This window comes from Melanotaenia boesemani, chromosome 24 (assembly GCF_017639745.1).
Source record: "Melanotaenia boesemani isolate fMelBoe1 chromosome 24, fMelBoe1.pri, whole genome shotgun sequence".
Taxonomy (NCBI): Eukaryota; Metazoa; Chordata; class Actinopteri; order Atheriniformes; family Melanotaeniidae; genus Melanotaenia; species Melanotaenia boesemani.
This window is the reverse complement of record NC_055705.1, coordinates 687,091-703,810: the sequence shown is the minus strand read 5'-3', so window position 1 is coordinate 703,810 and position 16,720 is coordinate 687,091. Positions and strand designations below refer to the sequence as shown.

Here is a 16,720-nt window from a genome sequence, read left to right as displayed (position 1 = left end):
GCTCTAACACCAGCCCTCAACCAGCACTTGAACCATTTTGGTCAAAAAGGAGTAAAAGTGATGAACTGTAACCCATTCTTGCTTGGAAAGATTAAGATTTTAATGGATGTTCTTTTATATCTAATCCTGGCACCCCGACCTGTTCTTAGTTAATCTGCAGATAAAATTTTTAAGATTTTCTGTTCTCCAGACCTTTCCTGTGTGATTATGCATGAATTTGAATATTAACCCATGATATTGCTGTGTACACGTTCATGTGTGTTTATTTGTACCAGCTGATGTCCTGTCAGCCCCTCCAGCAGCTCCAGCAGGCGTCGTCCATCACACAGGTCTGCGAACAGATCCTCTACAGGCGGTTTTCCTGTCTACAGACACAAAACACAACCACTTTAAATGGGCCTGAGATGAAGCGCTGCAGACGTGTTGCAGTTAGTTTACTTGTCTCATGTAAAGGTCAAAGGTTAAGGCCTTCATCCTGAGAGCTCGGCTCATCGTTGGTAGAAAACAGGACAACAGGAGGAGTAATCGGAAACTCAGACAGCAATTTAGCCCCAGGAGGGTTTTACTGTACCAGAGGGGGCTGGTCCGAGGCTCCATCAGACTACCGGCTGCTTCACACTCGTATCTGATATCTTCCAGTCATAAATATTACCAGCATTACTTTCACTGAATGAAGCAGCTGGATTCAGGTTCACATGAAAATCCCGAGAGAATCCATCTTTCTGGTTTCTGCTTTCAGTATCTTTCCATAAACAAGTCATATCATCATATCACTGCTTTGTTTTCTTCATGTTTCCTCTCCTCTTCCACTTTGTAATCACACTGACTCACTAACCTCCATCCTCTCGCTTCTGGCTCAGCCTACGAGTTTGTGCACAGTTACCATCATCTTCGAGTGTTACCACGGGAACGGCAGCCCTCATTCACTATCCTGACCCCTCTCATTAAAAAACAACTACCTTGTCCATTAATGACAGCCTCTAAATATTTCCACACAAGGTAAGTAGAGACTTATGGCGGTAACTTCAGGATCAGCTGGTTAAGGTTAAGAAGCCCAAACAGAGGTTATCAAGAAACGGTACATTGTTGAAAATCCCACTGAAATGTTTCTACCAGCTTTCTCTCCACCCCCCCTCCCCCGGCCTTCAGCTGATGAGCGTGTGGATCATTTCAGTGGTAAAATTACAGCATTACTGATGTCTTTCCTCCTATCGAGGTGGAAGTGATCGCTGCCAAAAAGAGAGCTCCATGGAAAAATGCCACGCTGGTAAGAGCTGGAAAACCAGAATGTGGAAAGCTGGTGGTGGAAAACAAAGCTGCAGGTTCACTGTGAGATCTATAAAGAGAGACTGAGGGTTTCTAACCTGGAGCTGAGAAATTCAGACCATCTTTCTTTATGACATCATTGCTAAGAACAGCAATAAAACTCGAGCCTTGTTCGTTACTGTTAACAGGCTAACTGATCCTCCTGGTCAGTAACCCAGAACCTCTATCCAACCGGGCCTGGAATGAGTTTGCTTCTTTCTTTACTGACTACATCCAGAAAACCAGGCAGTCAGTCAGTGCTTCCATGCCAGGGGAGGACATATGTCCCTGAGTCCACTCAGAGACATGAACACCAGGACACACTTTTCTCCAGTCAGTCCTAAAAACCTGCATGAGATCCTTGTCCATCTGAAAACCACCACTTGCTGTTTGACGGCTAACCAGGTTTTTAAGAATGTTTAAGGATGCATGGCCTTAGATATCTTCCAGGTTGTAAACACGTCTCTGCTTTCAGGCGTCTTCCCTCAGACCCTAAAAACAACCGTCATCAAGCCTCTGATGAAAAAGAAAAACCTGGACTCGTCCCTCATGAGCAGCTACAGGCCGATATCAAACCTCCCGTTTCTTAGTCAGGTTCTAGAAAAATCTGTCTTCCAGCAGCTACACAACTTCCTGACACTAAGTACCTGTTCTGATGTCGACCTGTCAGGTTTCCAGCCACACCACAGCACTGAGACGCTCTAGTTCAGGTCTTTAAGGACATCCGCCTGAGCACAGATAGCAGGAACATTTCAGTCCTGGTACTGCTGGATCTCAATGCTGCATTTGACACGGTCAACCAGACCACCTCACCAGACCGGCTGGAAAACTGGGTCAGACTTTCTGGTACTGCTACTAACTAGTTTAAGTCCTATTTAAAAGACAGGGACTACTTTGTGTCTATAGGTAACTATAAATCTAAGCGAACCAAAATAAGCTGTGGAGTTCCCCAAGGCTCCATCCTGGAGCCACTGCTGGTCAACATGTACATGCTGCCACTTGCTCACATTATGGAAACAACTAAACATGTTACCAGTTATGCTGATGACACACACATCTACATAACTATCTCACCAGGAGACCACAGTCCGATCCAGACTCTGATCACCTGCATGGATCAGATTAAAGATTGGATGGGCCAGAACTTCCTTCAGTTACATGAAGACTAAACTGAAATAATAGTTTTTGTCTTGCCTTATCAGGGTGCATCACCATGTCAGCTGGTGGAAACCAAACCTGCTCCAGAGGAGATAAGGTTACAGGTAAGATGATTCACCTTAAAAACACCAATGACCATCCAGAAGGAAGGAGACCCAAAGATAGTTTATTATAGGACGAGACCTCACCTGATCCTAAAAATCTTAGTTTCTTCATGTAAACAACAGGACCTTCATGGTTTATTCCCAACTAACACAGAGTAAAAATAGGAGACTTAAGCAGCTTTTTCCAGCTGGATTATAACTTTAATCACAAACCAGCAAATGTAAGACTTACTTCATGGGTTTGTTAAGGTTTTGTCAGGTAGCAAGGCTCAGTAGAGGCTTTCAGCTGAGTTTCTCTGTCATTTTGGTAAGTTACATGAAGGGGTTTTCGATTTATTACTCAACGTATCCTGAAAACTTTACATACGATATATAAAATATCTATATTTCAAACATCGACTACAAACTGTCACAGAATCGTTTTAAGGCGTCTACATGTGTTTTCTTCGTCATTCAGCTTCTTACGCAGCAGAGTTGTTTCAGTAGCGAGAGAAAAGAGCCATGGAGACAAGCAATATGCTGCTAGTCTACGAGTGGTAAGAGATGGAAGCTGAATACGTCCATTTTAAGTCCATTTTAAGCAGTAATTAAGACAATGACGAGCTGAGCGTTTCCTGATAGACATGAAGTTCTTCGTACAGCGGAGCAGCAAACTCCTCCAGCTGCTCGTATTAAATAAGAGCTGATCTTAAACCAGAAATTTCTGTCTGTTTTATATTTAAATTGATGCGACAATTTCCAGAGTTACCTTCTCTGTGCTGATGGGCATGTGTGTGAATAACAAAAAAAAAACTGTTCTAGAGGAAAGGGGATCTTAGATTACTTCTGTTGTGATCTGGTGCAAAGCAAAAATAACCTTAATAACAATATATATTAATTGAATATAGAATAATCAAATAAAAAATTTCTAAGATATTTATTGAGATGTGATACAAAATAAAATAAGCAAACCTGATTCTTTAGGAGTGGCCAGGAAATACTAGGTTTTATTAAATGTCTGAGAACAGGTGCCTGCTTCAAAATAAAAAGTTTGTTAAAGGGAAACAATACATTTAGCAGAGTTTATTGAAATCCTACTGGTGTCTTTATATGCACGATAATGTTGAATTCAACATTGAATCTGTCTTAGGGGAGATTTCAAAACATGGAGATGTATATCGTGGAGATATCGGGCCATATCGTCCAGCCCTATGTTCAGTCTCTTTAATGCTTCCGTCATGTACATAAATCAGGATGCATCCTCTCTGCTGGCATGGTAGTTAGGCAAACCATCCACCAGAGGGCAGTGCAGCGTTAACCTCTGAGGTCTGACGTCCGTTTCTGACAAACATGGAGATGGTGAAGGAGACCCATGTTCATTCTCAGATGGAGGCATAAAAAGAGGCAGGACAGTAGACAGTGGTCTGTGCAGCCATTAAATACATCATACATCATGGCTGCTCAACACTGCCCCCTGTGCTTTCTGGTGGTAATACTCCATTTCCTATGCCAGTGTTCGCATTCGCAAACTCTCAGAAGATGGACTATAATACGGCCAATATAGCAGAAGAAAGTCGAACTAAAAGGCTCCATCATGTGTATTTAGTGTGGAGAATGAATGGGTTTAGGATTAGTGCTTCTTGGCTTGCAGCAGGTTGTCTGCCTCCTCTGCCCCTGTACAGAGGGCTCTCCTGAATAAGAGGTTTAAAACCAGAAACATATCTAAAACGACACAAATTAAGACACTTAAGGCTTAGATTTTATTCAATTCTCTGCAACTTGCAGTGAAACTAACTGACTAACTTTTGATACAATTTAGAGCATTTTCACCAAGAAGCCTCTTTATTAGAGAAACGTCAGCAGAAGGGAGGAGACTGCTCTAAAGCTAGCTCCTCCTGACGTTTTAGGAGACAGAATTAACATTTATTACTTCTTTCTATCTTAACTGTCCTTCTCCCTGTGCAGTGTTTGGGTGGACAGTACGTCCAGCTCATCCTTCCTCCTAAAACTAAAACACGGCAATAAATGCTCTACCGTTGGAAAGCCTGTTCAGTAAAGAAGATGCGTTTGTGGGATGAGCAGCAGAGTAAAGTATGTGGGTTGTACTCTTGATAAAGATGCTTAAATCTTCTCCGGTAGAGGTGATTGTGGTTGGAGCTTTTCCTCCACTGTGTGTGTCCACGGGGCGGTGGATTGAACTGAAGATTTTCTTTGCTAAGTCATTTTTAGGCATTAGCTTATTTACCCCTGATATGAAAATGGTTAAAAGGTGTGAACATGTAACTGTTCATTTATTATTCAGTGTTTCTGGCAGCAGGGGTTTGGATGTCAGAGCATCAGACTGAATCCAGCCATTGGCTGCTCAGCATGGCAACATATTTGGCCCTCATATCACATGAGACATCTACTCTGATGTTTCTCAGCCTGAAGCAAAAGCTGATGTGTATTTCACTTCAGTAGTCGTGTAGTATAATACTTCAAGTACCCGCCAGGTATTGGTCCGGTGTTCAGACTGGTGTAACCCGGCATGAACTTCTGCTGCTCCGGTGAGAGAATGATTTCCTCTGAGGAAGAGCAATGTATGAAATCCCAGCCTGCATCCGACCAGGTTGGCTGGTAACCAGCTGAAATAACACGCTGGCACAAACATGCCAGAATCCAAGCATGTGCAGAACTGGAAACAAACATGTTTGCTCTTTGATGTTAGTGCATTTATGTGTTAACTCTAAATCTGCTTGCATCAATGTGGACCTAACCCTAGGTGTGCTTTAATTATATGGTATTTTATTTGAATGAGGCTGATTACTAACAGAATAATTTCCTTAGTAACCCTGAGACCCACGAACTCCATAATGAATATTTAGTTAAATGAATGAAGATTTAACTAAACAGCAGGCAAACTGAAACGTAACCCTCAGAGCAAAGCTGGTGGGTCTATGAAGTTAAATCATCTATTGTGCAATCTTGTAGTTTTGTTTTCAGTAAACAAATATTAGTACACAGAGCAGCAGTAGCCAAAGTACTTCAGATGAAATATGATTTTCATTAACTGCAACTCTACAGCCACAAGGCTCAGCGCGGTTCAAGGCGGAGTCATTTCAACCAAAGGGAAACTATTTTTTCAGGGAACATTTAAATAATTGAAGAGAAATTTTAGGATGTAAAATAACTTTGGTTTGAACACAGACCGATTTCCTTTTCATGTTTAATCCTTGTGCCCTCCTCAAATTTAGTACCCGTTAGTGACCTTTGTGGCCAAAAATGTCCATGCATAAAAACTGCTATTAAATCTTCATACATTCATATTTTCTTTTGGTTTTGTTTTCATAAATCATCTTCTGCCCTGCTCAAAAATCCCAAACATTCAATCATTTTTTATGATTTTAACCCTTTAAATGCCAGTTTAATTATTTGAAATATTAATTATTCATTAAAAAAACAAAGAAAACGTGAAAAATTTTAAATAAAATAAATATTATGGGGATGGGGCTTTGGTGGTGATTGGATTAGATCAACAACAAAAGTGATTTAATGTCATTAGTATATTTTACGTAGTAACAGATACTTCCTCTGGTGACCTATCGACTTCCATTAAAACTACATATTTTAATCTTATTTCTGTTTATATTGCAAAAGTTGGACAGATCTTCCAAACAAGTTCTGAATTTTAATGTTAATTTTTTTATGATTAATAACTGTTCGTTTGTTAATTGTTAGTTCCGAGTAGCCACATTTTGTTTGCGGTTGTCACTGAAGCGTTTTGAAAACTTTGACGGCTGCTGCATCTTCAATCTGATCTCCAACAAAGCTGATTGTGAATCTGATGGCAGCAACAAATAAAAAATATTGTTTTTTTGAGATTCAGCAGTAATTAAGTCTGTTTTTTATTTACATTCAACACAGCGTCCCAGTTTCTTTAGAACAGGAATTGTGAAAAAACTGAAAATGAAAAACATCGTGGTTTGCCGGGTGCCTCCTTTCCACTCATTCCTCCAGTATTCCCGAACTTTTCCCTTCAGCTTTCCAACATTTGTTTCTCCAGACTTTCCCCCCTTTCTCCTGCCTATCTTTACTCATCTGCACCCGTCTCCGCCTCTTTTCATTTCCTGTGCACTTGTAATCATAGTTTGTCCCATCTGTTGTCTCAGTCTCGGTCTCTCCTGAGGATTGTGTGTCAGTGTAAAACAAATTCATCTTTCTATTATGGAATACTCATTATGCTTCACCGAGTGTGGATTGATGACGAGGACCTCTTTTTTTCTTGCATATCTCTCTGTCTGCCTTATTCTCCATCTCAAGGCCTTCCATCTTCAGTGTCTGATCATATCTGGATTTTTATGGTATGTTTTGCTTATTTATGGTTGAAGAAGAAATAACACAGAAAGGAGAGGACAGATTTTTGGAAGGAGGTGTGCTGTGAATACTAGAATAGCTATAAATGAATTACTTTAACATGCAATACTATAATACAATGAGGATTTATGGGATAGTGGGTAGTCATAAGAGGTAATCATCATCTATTATCGTACAACTTGAAAGCATTCGTAGCAGTTCGAGCCTGAACTGTCAGCATCACTGTTACACCAGATAGTTGTACAAACTGCAGATTGTTTGGCAACATGGACATCTGGCTGCTAGGATATTGCAGAGACCAAGTAAAAAAACTGTCTTACGCAAAAGTGTTGAGGTGGCAACACCACCTGCATTCATTCAAAGCAAATGCAGTTGTTCTAAAGCTGAACCTCTATTTTAACGACCCAGTTCTGAGCAGTGGTTCGCTTGGCTTCCCTGACAGGAACCAAGGGTTTGTAATGATCTTGTTCCAACCATCACCTGGTAGTAATGAGTTATTTCTGCCACATGGTGGTGACAATTTACCAGGCAGTTTGCCACCTGCCAGAAAAACAAAAAGAAAAACAGCAGAAGTACCAGTGCCATTGCTAGTTTTATGTATAAAGTGATGGCAGCCTTTCAGATTTGAAAACCACCAAAACATTTCTGTGTGGAACAAGAAAGTAGATGAAAATGAAGTCCAGTTCAACCTCTGCCACGTAAAGACCCTTTTATGTCCCTTTACATACGTAAACAGTTACATCGGTTTCAAACGTCACCGCTTTCGTTTATCCCTCACATCAGCCCGGCTGTTAGCCAACACATCCACCAGAGGGCAGTGCAGAGTTCAGAGTTCTTCTCCGAGTTAACACAATAGACCCTTTCTGTAATTAATGCATATGTCACTCCTGCATGCTTGTAACTGCTTCCGCTAGTCAGAAGGCTAAGCTGTCAGTTGGCATATGCAGTGGGTCTGTATGTACCGAGGAGATTAGAGCAAACAGCTTGGATTTGGGCAAGAGGACCTGGTTATGCAGTGCTGATGTGGTCTACTTAGTACTTTTCACAACGATAGACTCACGCTGCCTCCTGTTTGGGCCGCCTTCGCTTGGCTTCTCCATCCACATCTTTAGTGGCGACACATGGTCAAGAGAGTCAGAGCTTCCAGGCCAGTTTAGCCTGGCCGATCACACCAGTCCAGGTTACCAAGTCTGATGTAAAACACGAAGAGCAGACCTCGTCTCGTTCCCATCAGTTTTCTTAAAGTTTTTAAAGTTTGTTGGGATTTGTTGAGCTTGAGTTTACGATCCTATAAAGAAAAATATTCAAAGAACGGTTGAATAATTATCAGTAGTTTTTCTCTTAAATGTCCCTGTAAGGCAGCGGTTCCCAGACTTTTTTCCTAAAAATACTGTATTGTGGTCCTGTCCTTTCATAAGTCCAAAGTTAAATGAACAACATACAGCCTTACTTTTATTTATTAAAATGGGGACAATGTGTGGACATTAATCACAATGACTCAAAAGCCTCAGGGACCCCCTGTGCTCTTTTGGGGGACCCCTTGGGGAGTCCCAGACCCCAGGTTGGGAACCAATGCTCTAAGGAATCCTGTCTGTTTTTCCAAACTATCTGACTGCTTTGCTCTACAGGCATGAATTTTTAAATAATTAAGCATGTCTGGTGCTTTAATTAAAAAGTTTGACTTTTCTTATATAATTTTAGGAATTAATATAAAGTAACAGAAGGGCCTTTCCCATAAGTTATAGGACACAGGGAGGATGAGCCTACTTAGAAACTACGATAAATCTCAAAATACAGTCATTATACCTCAGAGGACCCTCACCAGCCTTCAGCTCTCTGGGGCACAGCCTGTTCAGGGCAACCATCCCTGAGGAGGATTTGTTCTTACTGTGAATCTAGTTTACATGAGCAGAGATGAGCAGTTCCAGTTCAACGGCTGAGCTTGGTGACACTGTCCAGCTGAAGTGTCTGGGTTGGTTTGAGCTGTCAGGCTTGCATGGAAGGCTCGTCGTACGCCCCTAAACAAGAAGGAGAGACTGAAGTCTTCATGCTGCAGTGATCTGAGGACGACTGGAACTGCTCTGGCATTTCTTTATTGCAAATGTGCGAGATTTATGAGATCTACACTTGATAGATGCAGATGGGAAGATATTGTGTGGCTCCAAGAACATCTGGATAATGAGCCTTTTATAAAGTTTTAAAGTACTACTGGTAGTTAAAAGAGGTTTATTCTTTAAGATTCACAAATCTTAGTTTTCCTAAAAGATGTTCAGACCATGTCTCATGGACCATGTTATTTCAGAAAGCCTTGCAAATGTTCAGGCTTCCATTTACAGTCTGAGTCATGGAATGAGACTGAAATTATAAAATAATAAGAAATACCACCGAGCATCTTAAACATACCCTCAACCTGCAGAAATCCTCGATCTATAGTGGACAAATTACAAAGAGAACAAAATCCCTCAAAGGTGCAAATATTTTCATTTTTCATCACAAAAGGTGCGACTACCTTCATCTAGAGAGAAAAGAAAGAAAATAAAGAAAGAAAAACTGTCTGATCAACGTGCCGTTGGTCTGCCAGATCCACGTAAATCCTTTCATTTAGTCCCGTTTTAACTGAGCGAGCATCTTTGATCGGCTCATCCTTAGACAACATATGTTCTAGGCATCATAGTGAAGGTGTGGATGGCTTCATTACGGTCAGATTTGCATGTCTTAAATCATTTTACTTGAATCCATTTAATTTTAAACACAGAAAACAGATAGTATATAATTACTGTTTTTAAACAGCTCAAAGTCCATTCACTGTAACTATAATAAGAAAAGGTACATTAGGACTAATTTCCTTCTCCTGAACAAAGTGCAGCTGAATGAGGAGCGAAATTTAAACACAGACTCATTTATACTTTACGTTAAATTTGCATATGAATGTTTCTCAGTCTGTTTTCAGAAAGATTGCTGATGCGTCCCCAGATGTAGCAAACAGCGTAGAAAACCATGGGGCAGTGTTGCACAGTATAGCTTATATAAGACCAGACCAAGGGACAATAAAGAGGTATTTAAGGTCCGCGTAGACCCTCTACTGCGCTGCCTGTTTCTATGTCTGTCTGAACGTACATTGTCATGACCTCTGCCACCGTCGGTGTTTTTCATTGTCAGAAACTGAACTCTGCACTGCCCTCTGGTGGATGTGTTGCCTAACAACAATGCCAACTTTAAGCCCGGATGGGAGTATGTAAGTAGATGTTTGACAGTGTTTGACATGTATATCTATGTTTACGTACGTACAGAGAGTGTAAATGAGGCTTAAGTAACATATAGAGCAAACATCATAAATGAGGCTGTAGCTGGTAAATGGTTTGAGAAAAGAAAGGAGACCAGTGAGACCATGAACCTGCCCAGAATCACCCAGACAGCCTAAAGACAACAACCACCAACACAGGTAAAAAACGCTGAGGGCACGATGACCTCGTTTTGCATTTTAATGAAAAGAAATGTTAATTTAAAAAGTAAAGAAATGTATAATTATATTATCTGTCTCATTTTTCCTGAAAAACCTGTGTATTGGCTGGTAGCTTTAAGAATATACCTGCCACAGTGGCTGGTGGTAAAAAACCTGAATTTAGAGCAGTAGTTCCCGGCTTATTTTCCTTAAAGACCCCCTCCATGCATCTACCAAAAAGCCAGAGACCCCTGCCTTGCCCCATGCTGAGCGTCATGCTTTCAGCTTCTGGCCACAAATGATGCATTCTGGCTGAGTCCTGTTCTTCAATACTAGCAAAGTAACGACAGCCCCCCACAAACAGTCTGCACCGTGGTGTTCCCCGACATGCTTCATTAATGAAATATCCAGGTTACCAGGACAGACTTGAGCTACTCCACTACCGTAGCTCCACCAGCTCACGGACTCACTAAACGGACAAACCCTGACTGGATTAACCAGGTGTGCAATAATAACTTACTTCCTTTCTTTTTATTTATTTATTCATTTTTTCTAGTACATGTTTTAAAATGTTGCATTATATGACAGATTTTGATGATGTTCAAATGAAATGAAAAAGTGGACACAGCCGGTCTCTGTATGGCCTAATGATCACACAGCTCTGTAGAGTCAGAACTAAGTGGATCCCTGTCGTCTTCTGTCCCATCAATGGACCTTGACCAGGAGCGGGGACGTCCATCAGGTGGCCTGTCCATGTCTTTTCTCAGGCTTGTTCTGGCGTGAACGGAGGTTTAAATAATGGTTTAAACAAGAGATCTGGTATTAACCGCTTCTGTACGTCCAGCTTCGTCCTTTACTGTGTCAGCTGGCCTCATTTCTTTACATCTGGAGTTTTTTGCATTTCCTGTCTGTACAGTATGCAGATTACACTCATTCCTATGAGGTGCAGCAAAACTTTGACATTTTGGGGTGTTTGTACATTTTAAAGATGTTGTACAACAAAACCAGTTAAATGACCAGTTTTTCTTTTTTCAAAATAACTTAAAGCATCCACTGATATAAAATTTAAAAACCTACTTATAGACTATAAAAGATGCTGCTTATCGTGCACATTAAAAGTGTTTATTTATGCCTGTTTTCACACATTAGATATACTGTATTGTTCTATGTGCACAATGAAATCTGAGCTGTACTTCCTGTTATAAATCTAATTTAATGCATTGATTCTGTTCTGGTGTCCAGGCCACAGACTCCCATCATTCATGTTTGAAAGACGTTTGCTTAACAAAACGTACAGAGGGAGAGATAACATGAGAGAGAAGAAAGAAAAAGAGAGATCAGTGGAAAAGGTAAGAAGATAATGAAAAGTTAGGTAAGAAGAAGAGAAAAAAGTGTAGAAATGAGGAAAGTTAAGGGAATAAAGACGATTAAATGAGGAGCGATTTGAACAGAGGAAATTAAATGAATGAGAGCAGACTGAAAGAAAATGGAAGAAGAGAAAAAGTTTAAGCATATCATGTAGAAGAAGATAAGGAAAAGAAATGAAAGGACATTCTCCATGCAGCCATAAATGGCAGAAAAAAGGTTGGACCTGTTTTAGCTTCGACAGCAAAGCCTTCTCACCACATCCCAAAGATCCTCCACGGGGTTCAGGTCTGGACTCTGGTGGCCGATCCATGTATGAAATGATGTTTCCTGTTCCCTGAACCACTCTTTCACAGTCTGAGCCCCATGAATCCTGCACTGAGCCATCAGGGAAGATAACCTGCTCATCCAGGATATTCAGGAATCAGCTGACCTCATGTGGAAACGTCCATCTGGTTCCACCAAACGTTGAACCACGGATCACCATTCAGGGCGTTTTTCTGACCACATTTCTTCCTGGAAGACGATGGTTCCCACCATCCTTCCAGTTTTAATGATGGTTGTTCAGTTCTGAACCCGGTTCTAGTTTCTGCTTCTACTGAGATGTTTTCTCTGCTTGATGATCTGACCCTTCGGGACCAGACTAACATCTTCTCCACGACCAGGATGAGTCTTTCTACATGGTTGTTTCAGACATGAGAAGCTGCTCGTTGCATCAATTGAGGTTAAATAACGAGTTCCAGATGAAAGATCATCACCCTGCAGGAATGAACCAATAGGAGGCTCCGACCTGTTAGCTTAGTTAAATCCAGGTAGCCATTTTTTGGGGGGCGAGAGTGTATAATGTGGTCTATATCAGACCATTTCAGTGACTTTATTCATATAAACGAGCAACAAAATGTAGTCCAAATACACCAGTCTCCATCACCATAGCAACGGCACACCTCTACAACACCTCAAATTGACTTTGAAATTAGAAATAGAAGTGATGTAAGCATGTAACACACTCAGGTACACACCCACCCACCTACACACACACACACACAAATGAACATATGTTGTGCGGCTGTAGCTCAGGAGGAAGAGCAGCTGTCTGTCAACTGGAAAGTCGGTGGATTGATTCCAGGCTTCCCTGATGACATGCGGAAGTGTCCTTGAGCAAGGCACTGAGCCCCGAATTGCCTTCTGATGTGTGTATCGGGGTGTGTATGTTAGAGCAAAAGCACACACCAGTGGAAGCGGTGTGTGGGTGAATGTGATGCTTTGGGTGGTCAACCTGACTAGAAAAGTGCTGTATAAACAGCCTTCAACACAACTGGAATTAATGAAGGAATCCTGTATGTGAACCAGGTCCCTTAACTTCACGCTCTCCACTAAGTTAACGTCTTTATTATGTTATTCATATCACTAACCACTTAAGCTTGGATTTCTAACTCTCAGTAAGTATTTTGAATGGACAGCCAGAGTGAATAATTGGTACTTTCAAGGGTATTCGCAGTGGGATGCTTCACAGCTGGGCTCAGAAAATAAGCTACTTTGACCATAATTACAGCACTTCATCTGCTCAATGTGTCCACCGTTTATTTTCTGCTTCTTCAGACTCACAGGATTACAATTTATGTGATGGATGACACCACCTGAAGCAGCACCTTCTAAATTATGGAAGCTGGGATGAAGACATTCCCTCTAATTCACACAGATGACAACAGTTTGAAAAGGAGGCTGGAAAGTTCAGCACGTTTTCCAGGAGGACAGACGGTGACTGGGACTAGGACTGGGTATTCATGGTAAAGGAAGCGCTGATGATGAAGATGATGTGGAAGGTGAAAAACATATGACCTCTTCCCAGAGAGCATCTGGGTGGTGGGAATAAGCTTTGTTGGAGGCTGATTGTCACTCTGAGAGAAAACATCTTGGTTGAAAGGATGAAAGAAAGAAGATGCTCTTAGAATTAAAAACAAAAACTGTTTGGCTCCAGTCATTCTTTACGTATCAGAAGGAAATAGATGAAGTAAAAGGAGGTGATGAGACTGAGGTGGGTGCAGAATGATGAAGATGATGGGACCATCTGATCAGACGCCTCCAATCAGATCTACAAAGTGCAGCTTTAACGATAGTGTTAAAAGTATGCTGATTTATTTACCTGCCAAAAACATCGGGACATACAGTATGATACACCCCTAAAATCTTACAAACAATCTTTTATCTAATCTTTCAAACAGAAGAGCTAAATACGTTTTATCTCTATAAATATAGAGCACTGGAAATCCTTTAAATCCATCCAGTATGGTGGAAACCGTGATGTAACTGCTCATGGTTGCTGGGTTTTTGCTTAGATTCCCATGTAAATGAAGGTGAAACATAATTTTATTTGGTTAATTGTTTGTCCATCGCAGCTTAGCCCATGGGAAACTCATTTATCATATCACGTTCATTCTAGTGTCTGTTTCTGGAAACAGCCACCGTGGTGGATTATCCTCTACACTGTTAAACACACTGCGATAGGTCAGATCAGTTTCATGGCTGAGTAGATTTAGTAAAAGCAGAGTTCACTCCTCCTGACTTTGTCCGTTGTGGGGAAATGTATAAGACTTGACTGCACTACCAACTCCGAGGGAGGTGGAAAGGATCCCAGACTACGTCATCAGGTGTAAAAACTTCAGTTAAAGATGGAGGAAGCAGGAAAATGTCTTACCTTTGCCAACTGTGAGTTTACCCATTTTGTGAAAGTCTTCTTTTGAACATCTTCTCTTTCATCTGCAAAGACAAACAAAAGACATCCAATCAGGAAAAACAGAAACAGAAACACACTAACACACTAAAAATTTTTTGGTCTTTCTACATCTGAATCCAGGCTCCATATCCATCAGGCCTTGGCTAACTGACTGCTAGCATCACACAAGCCGAGCCGCTGCACGCAGCTTGACGTGTTGCTGGTGTGATAAATACTCTGTCATGTTTATCACAGATGTGGTGGAAAGTCAGAGGCTGCTGTAAACAGAAAACAAAACAGGTTTTTCCTTCGTGTTGAAGGAGTTTTCCTCCTCACTGTGGCCTCATGCATTTCAGAATGGAGAAAACTCAACGCTTTTCATTGGTTTCCTCAGCTTGGTGATTATTTTTATGAAGTGAACCCATATGAACTTAGTTATTATTTACTGGACTAACGGGGATCATATAATGGCATTGTTTAAATTGAGTTAGAACTGAACAATAATGAATTGGATTGAATCAGACTGACACAGTGACTTTAGATGATGATGTTGTGAAATGGTGCAGTACAGATAAAGCTGCATTAGATTCAGCGTTGTGCCTGAACGCGCTCATTGAGCGATCGCTTGTGAACGCGCTCATATTTTGGGTGAAGGTGAACTGAACGAACTCTAATTCTGTCTGATGAACATTGTGTAAACTTTGCCAGCCGGGTGTCAAGAAGCAACTCCGGACATCAACATCATCAACAGAAACCTGGAACGGCAGACTGAACTAAAGCACCAGCTCGCCTTCCATGGTACGTGGAATAAATGTCACTAAAAACAATCTAAAGACGTGGCGACGGCGGCTACAGCAGATCCTGGACCAGCCAGAGCTAAATACCGGCGTCCAGCAGCAGCAGCTCCGGTGGCTTCATCTCCAGCAACTGGAAAACCTTCTGCAGGATGCTGAAGACATGCAGCCTTGGAGGAAACAGGAACCCTCAGCTTTCAGAAACTAATGCAGACATATGGTTTTTCATGTAATTGTTGTTTTGTTTTTTACTAATTCATTTGGCCTGAATGTCTTTTATGACCCAAGTTCTAGAACTTTTATTTGGACAAACAAGTCAGAAAAAAACACATCACAAAAATAAAAGTGACTTAATAAAAAGATAAATAATGTTTAAATGTTTTCCACTTTGAGGTTTATCAGTTATTTCCTACCTCAGCCTGGTTCCTACCTCAGATAGTTTAATAATTCCTCATTAAAAAAAGACCATTCAAGCAGGTATTTCCTCATGTTTTTGTCCTGTAGGAGTAAAAGCTGCAGCGTGGACTGAATGATTGCAACAACAGGAAAATGTCAGTATTCTGAGGGTAATAGCGGGACTGACTTTTATTGGCTGGACAGAGCTCAGAGTACAGGTAGGATGCGAGCTGGATGCCCTAGCCATCGTATGGAGCACCTCAGTCATGAAATCGGCCAAAGTTCAGTAGTGCTTATTAAAGACGCCCAGTATAAACCAGTCTGTAGAAGCTGAATATTTAATCCCAGTATAAACCAGTCTGTAGTAGCTGAATATTTAATCCCAGTATAAACCAGTCTGTAAAAGCTGAATATTTAATCCCAGTATAAACCAGTCTATAGAAGCTGAATATTTAATCCCAGTATAAACCAGTCTATAGAAGCTGAATATTTAATCCCAGTATAAACCAGTCTATAGAAGCTGAATATTTAATCCCAGTATAAACCAGTCTATAGAAGCTGAATATTTAATCCCAGTATAAACCAGTCTATAGAAGCTGAATATTTAATCCCAATATAAACCAGTCTATAGAAGCTGAATATTTAATCCCAGTATAAACCAGTCTATAGAAGCTGAATATTTAATCCCAGTATAAACCAGTCTATAGAAGCTGAATATTTAATCCCAGTATAAACTAGTCTATAGAAGCTGAATATTTAATCCCAGTATAAACCAGTCTATAGAAGCTGAATATTTAATCCCAGTATAAACCAGTCTGTAGAAGCTGAATATTTAATCCCAGTATAAACCAGTCTATAGAAGCTGAATATTTAATCCCAGTGTAAACCAGTCTGTAGAAGCTGAATATTTAATCCCAGTATAAACCAGTCTATAGAAGCTGAATATTTAATCCCAGTATAAACTAGTCTATAGAAGCTGAATATTTAATCCCAGTATAAACTAGTCTGTAGAAGCTGAATATTTAATCCCAGTATAAACCAGTCTATAGAAGCTGAATATTTAATCCCAGTATAAACCAGTCTGTAGAAGCTGAATATTTAATCCCAGTAT

At 40.7% G+C, this 16,720-nt stretch overlaps 1 protein-coding gene across 2 annotated transcripts in view; it reads right to left on the bottom strand.

Moving 5' to 3' along the window:
• Positions 1-16,720, bottom strand: part of dmd (dystrophin) — a 267,266-nt gene that overhangs the window by 161,685 nt on the left and 88,861 nt on the right. For both annotated transcript variants that reach the window (XM_041978350.1, XM_041978351.1), the window contains exons 2-3: positions 14,402-14,463; positions 273-365 (exon numbers count right to left, since the gene is read on the bottom strand). In XM_041978350.1, coding sequence (XP_041834284.1) covers positions 273-365; positions 14,402-14,463 — 155 coding nt within the window. The remainder of the gene's footprint in view (positions 1-272; positions 366-14,401; positions 14,464-16,720) is intronic.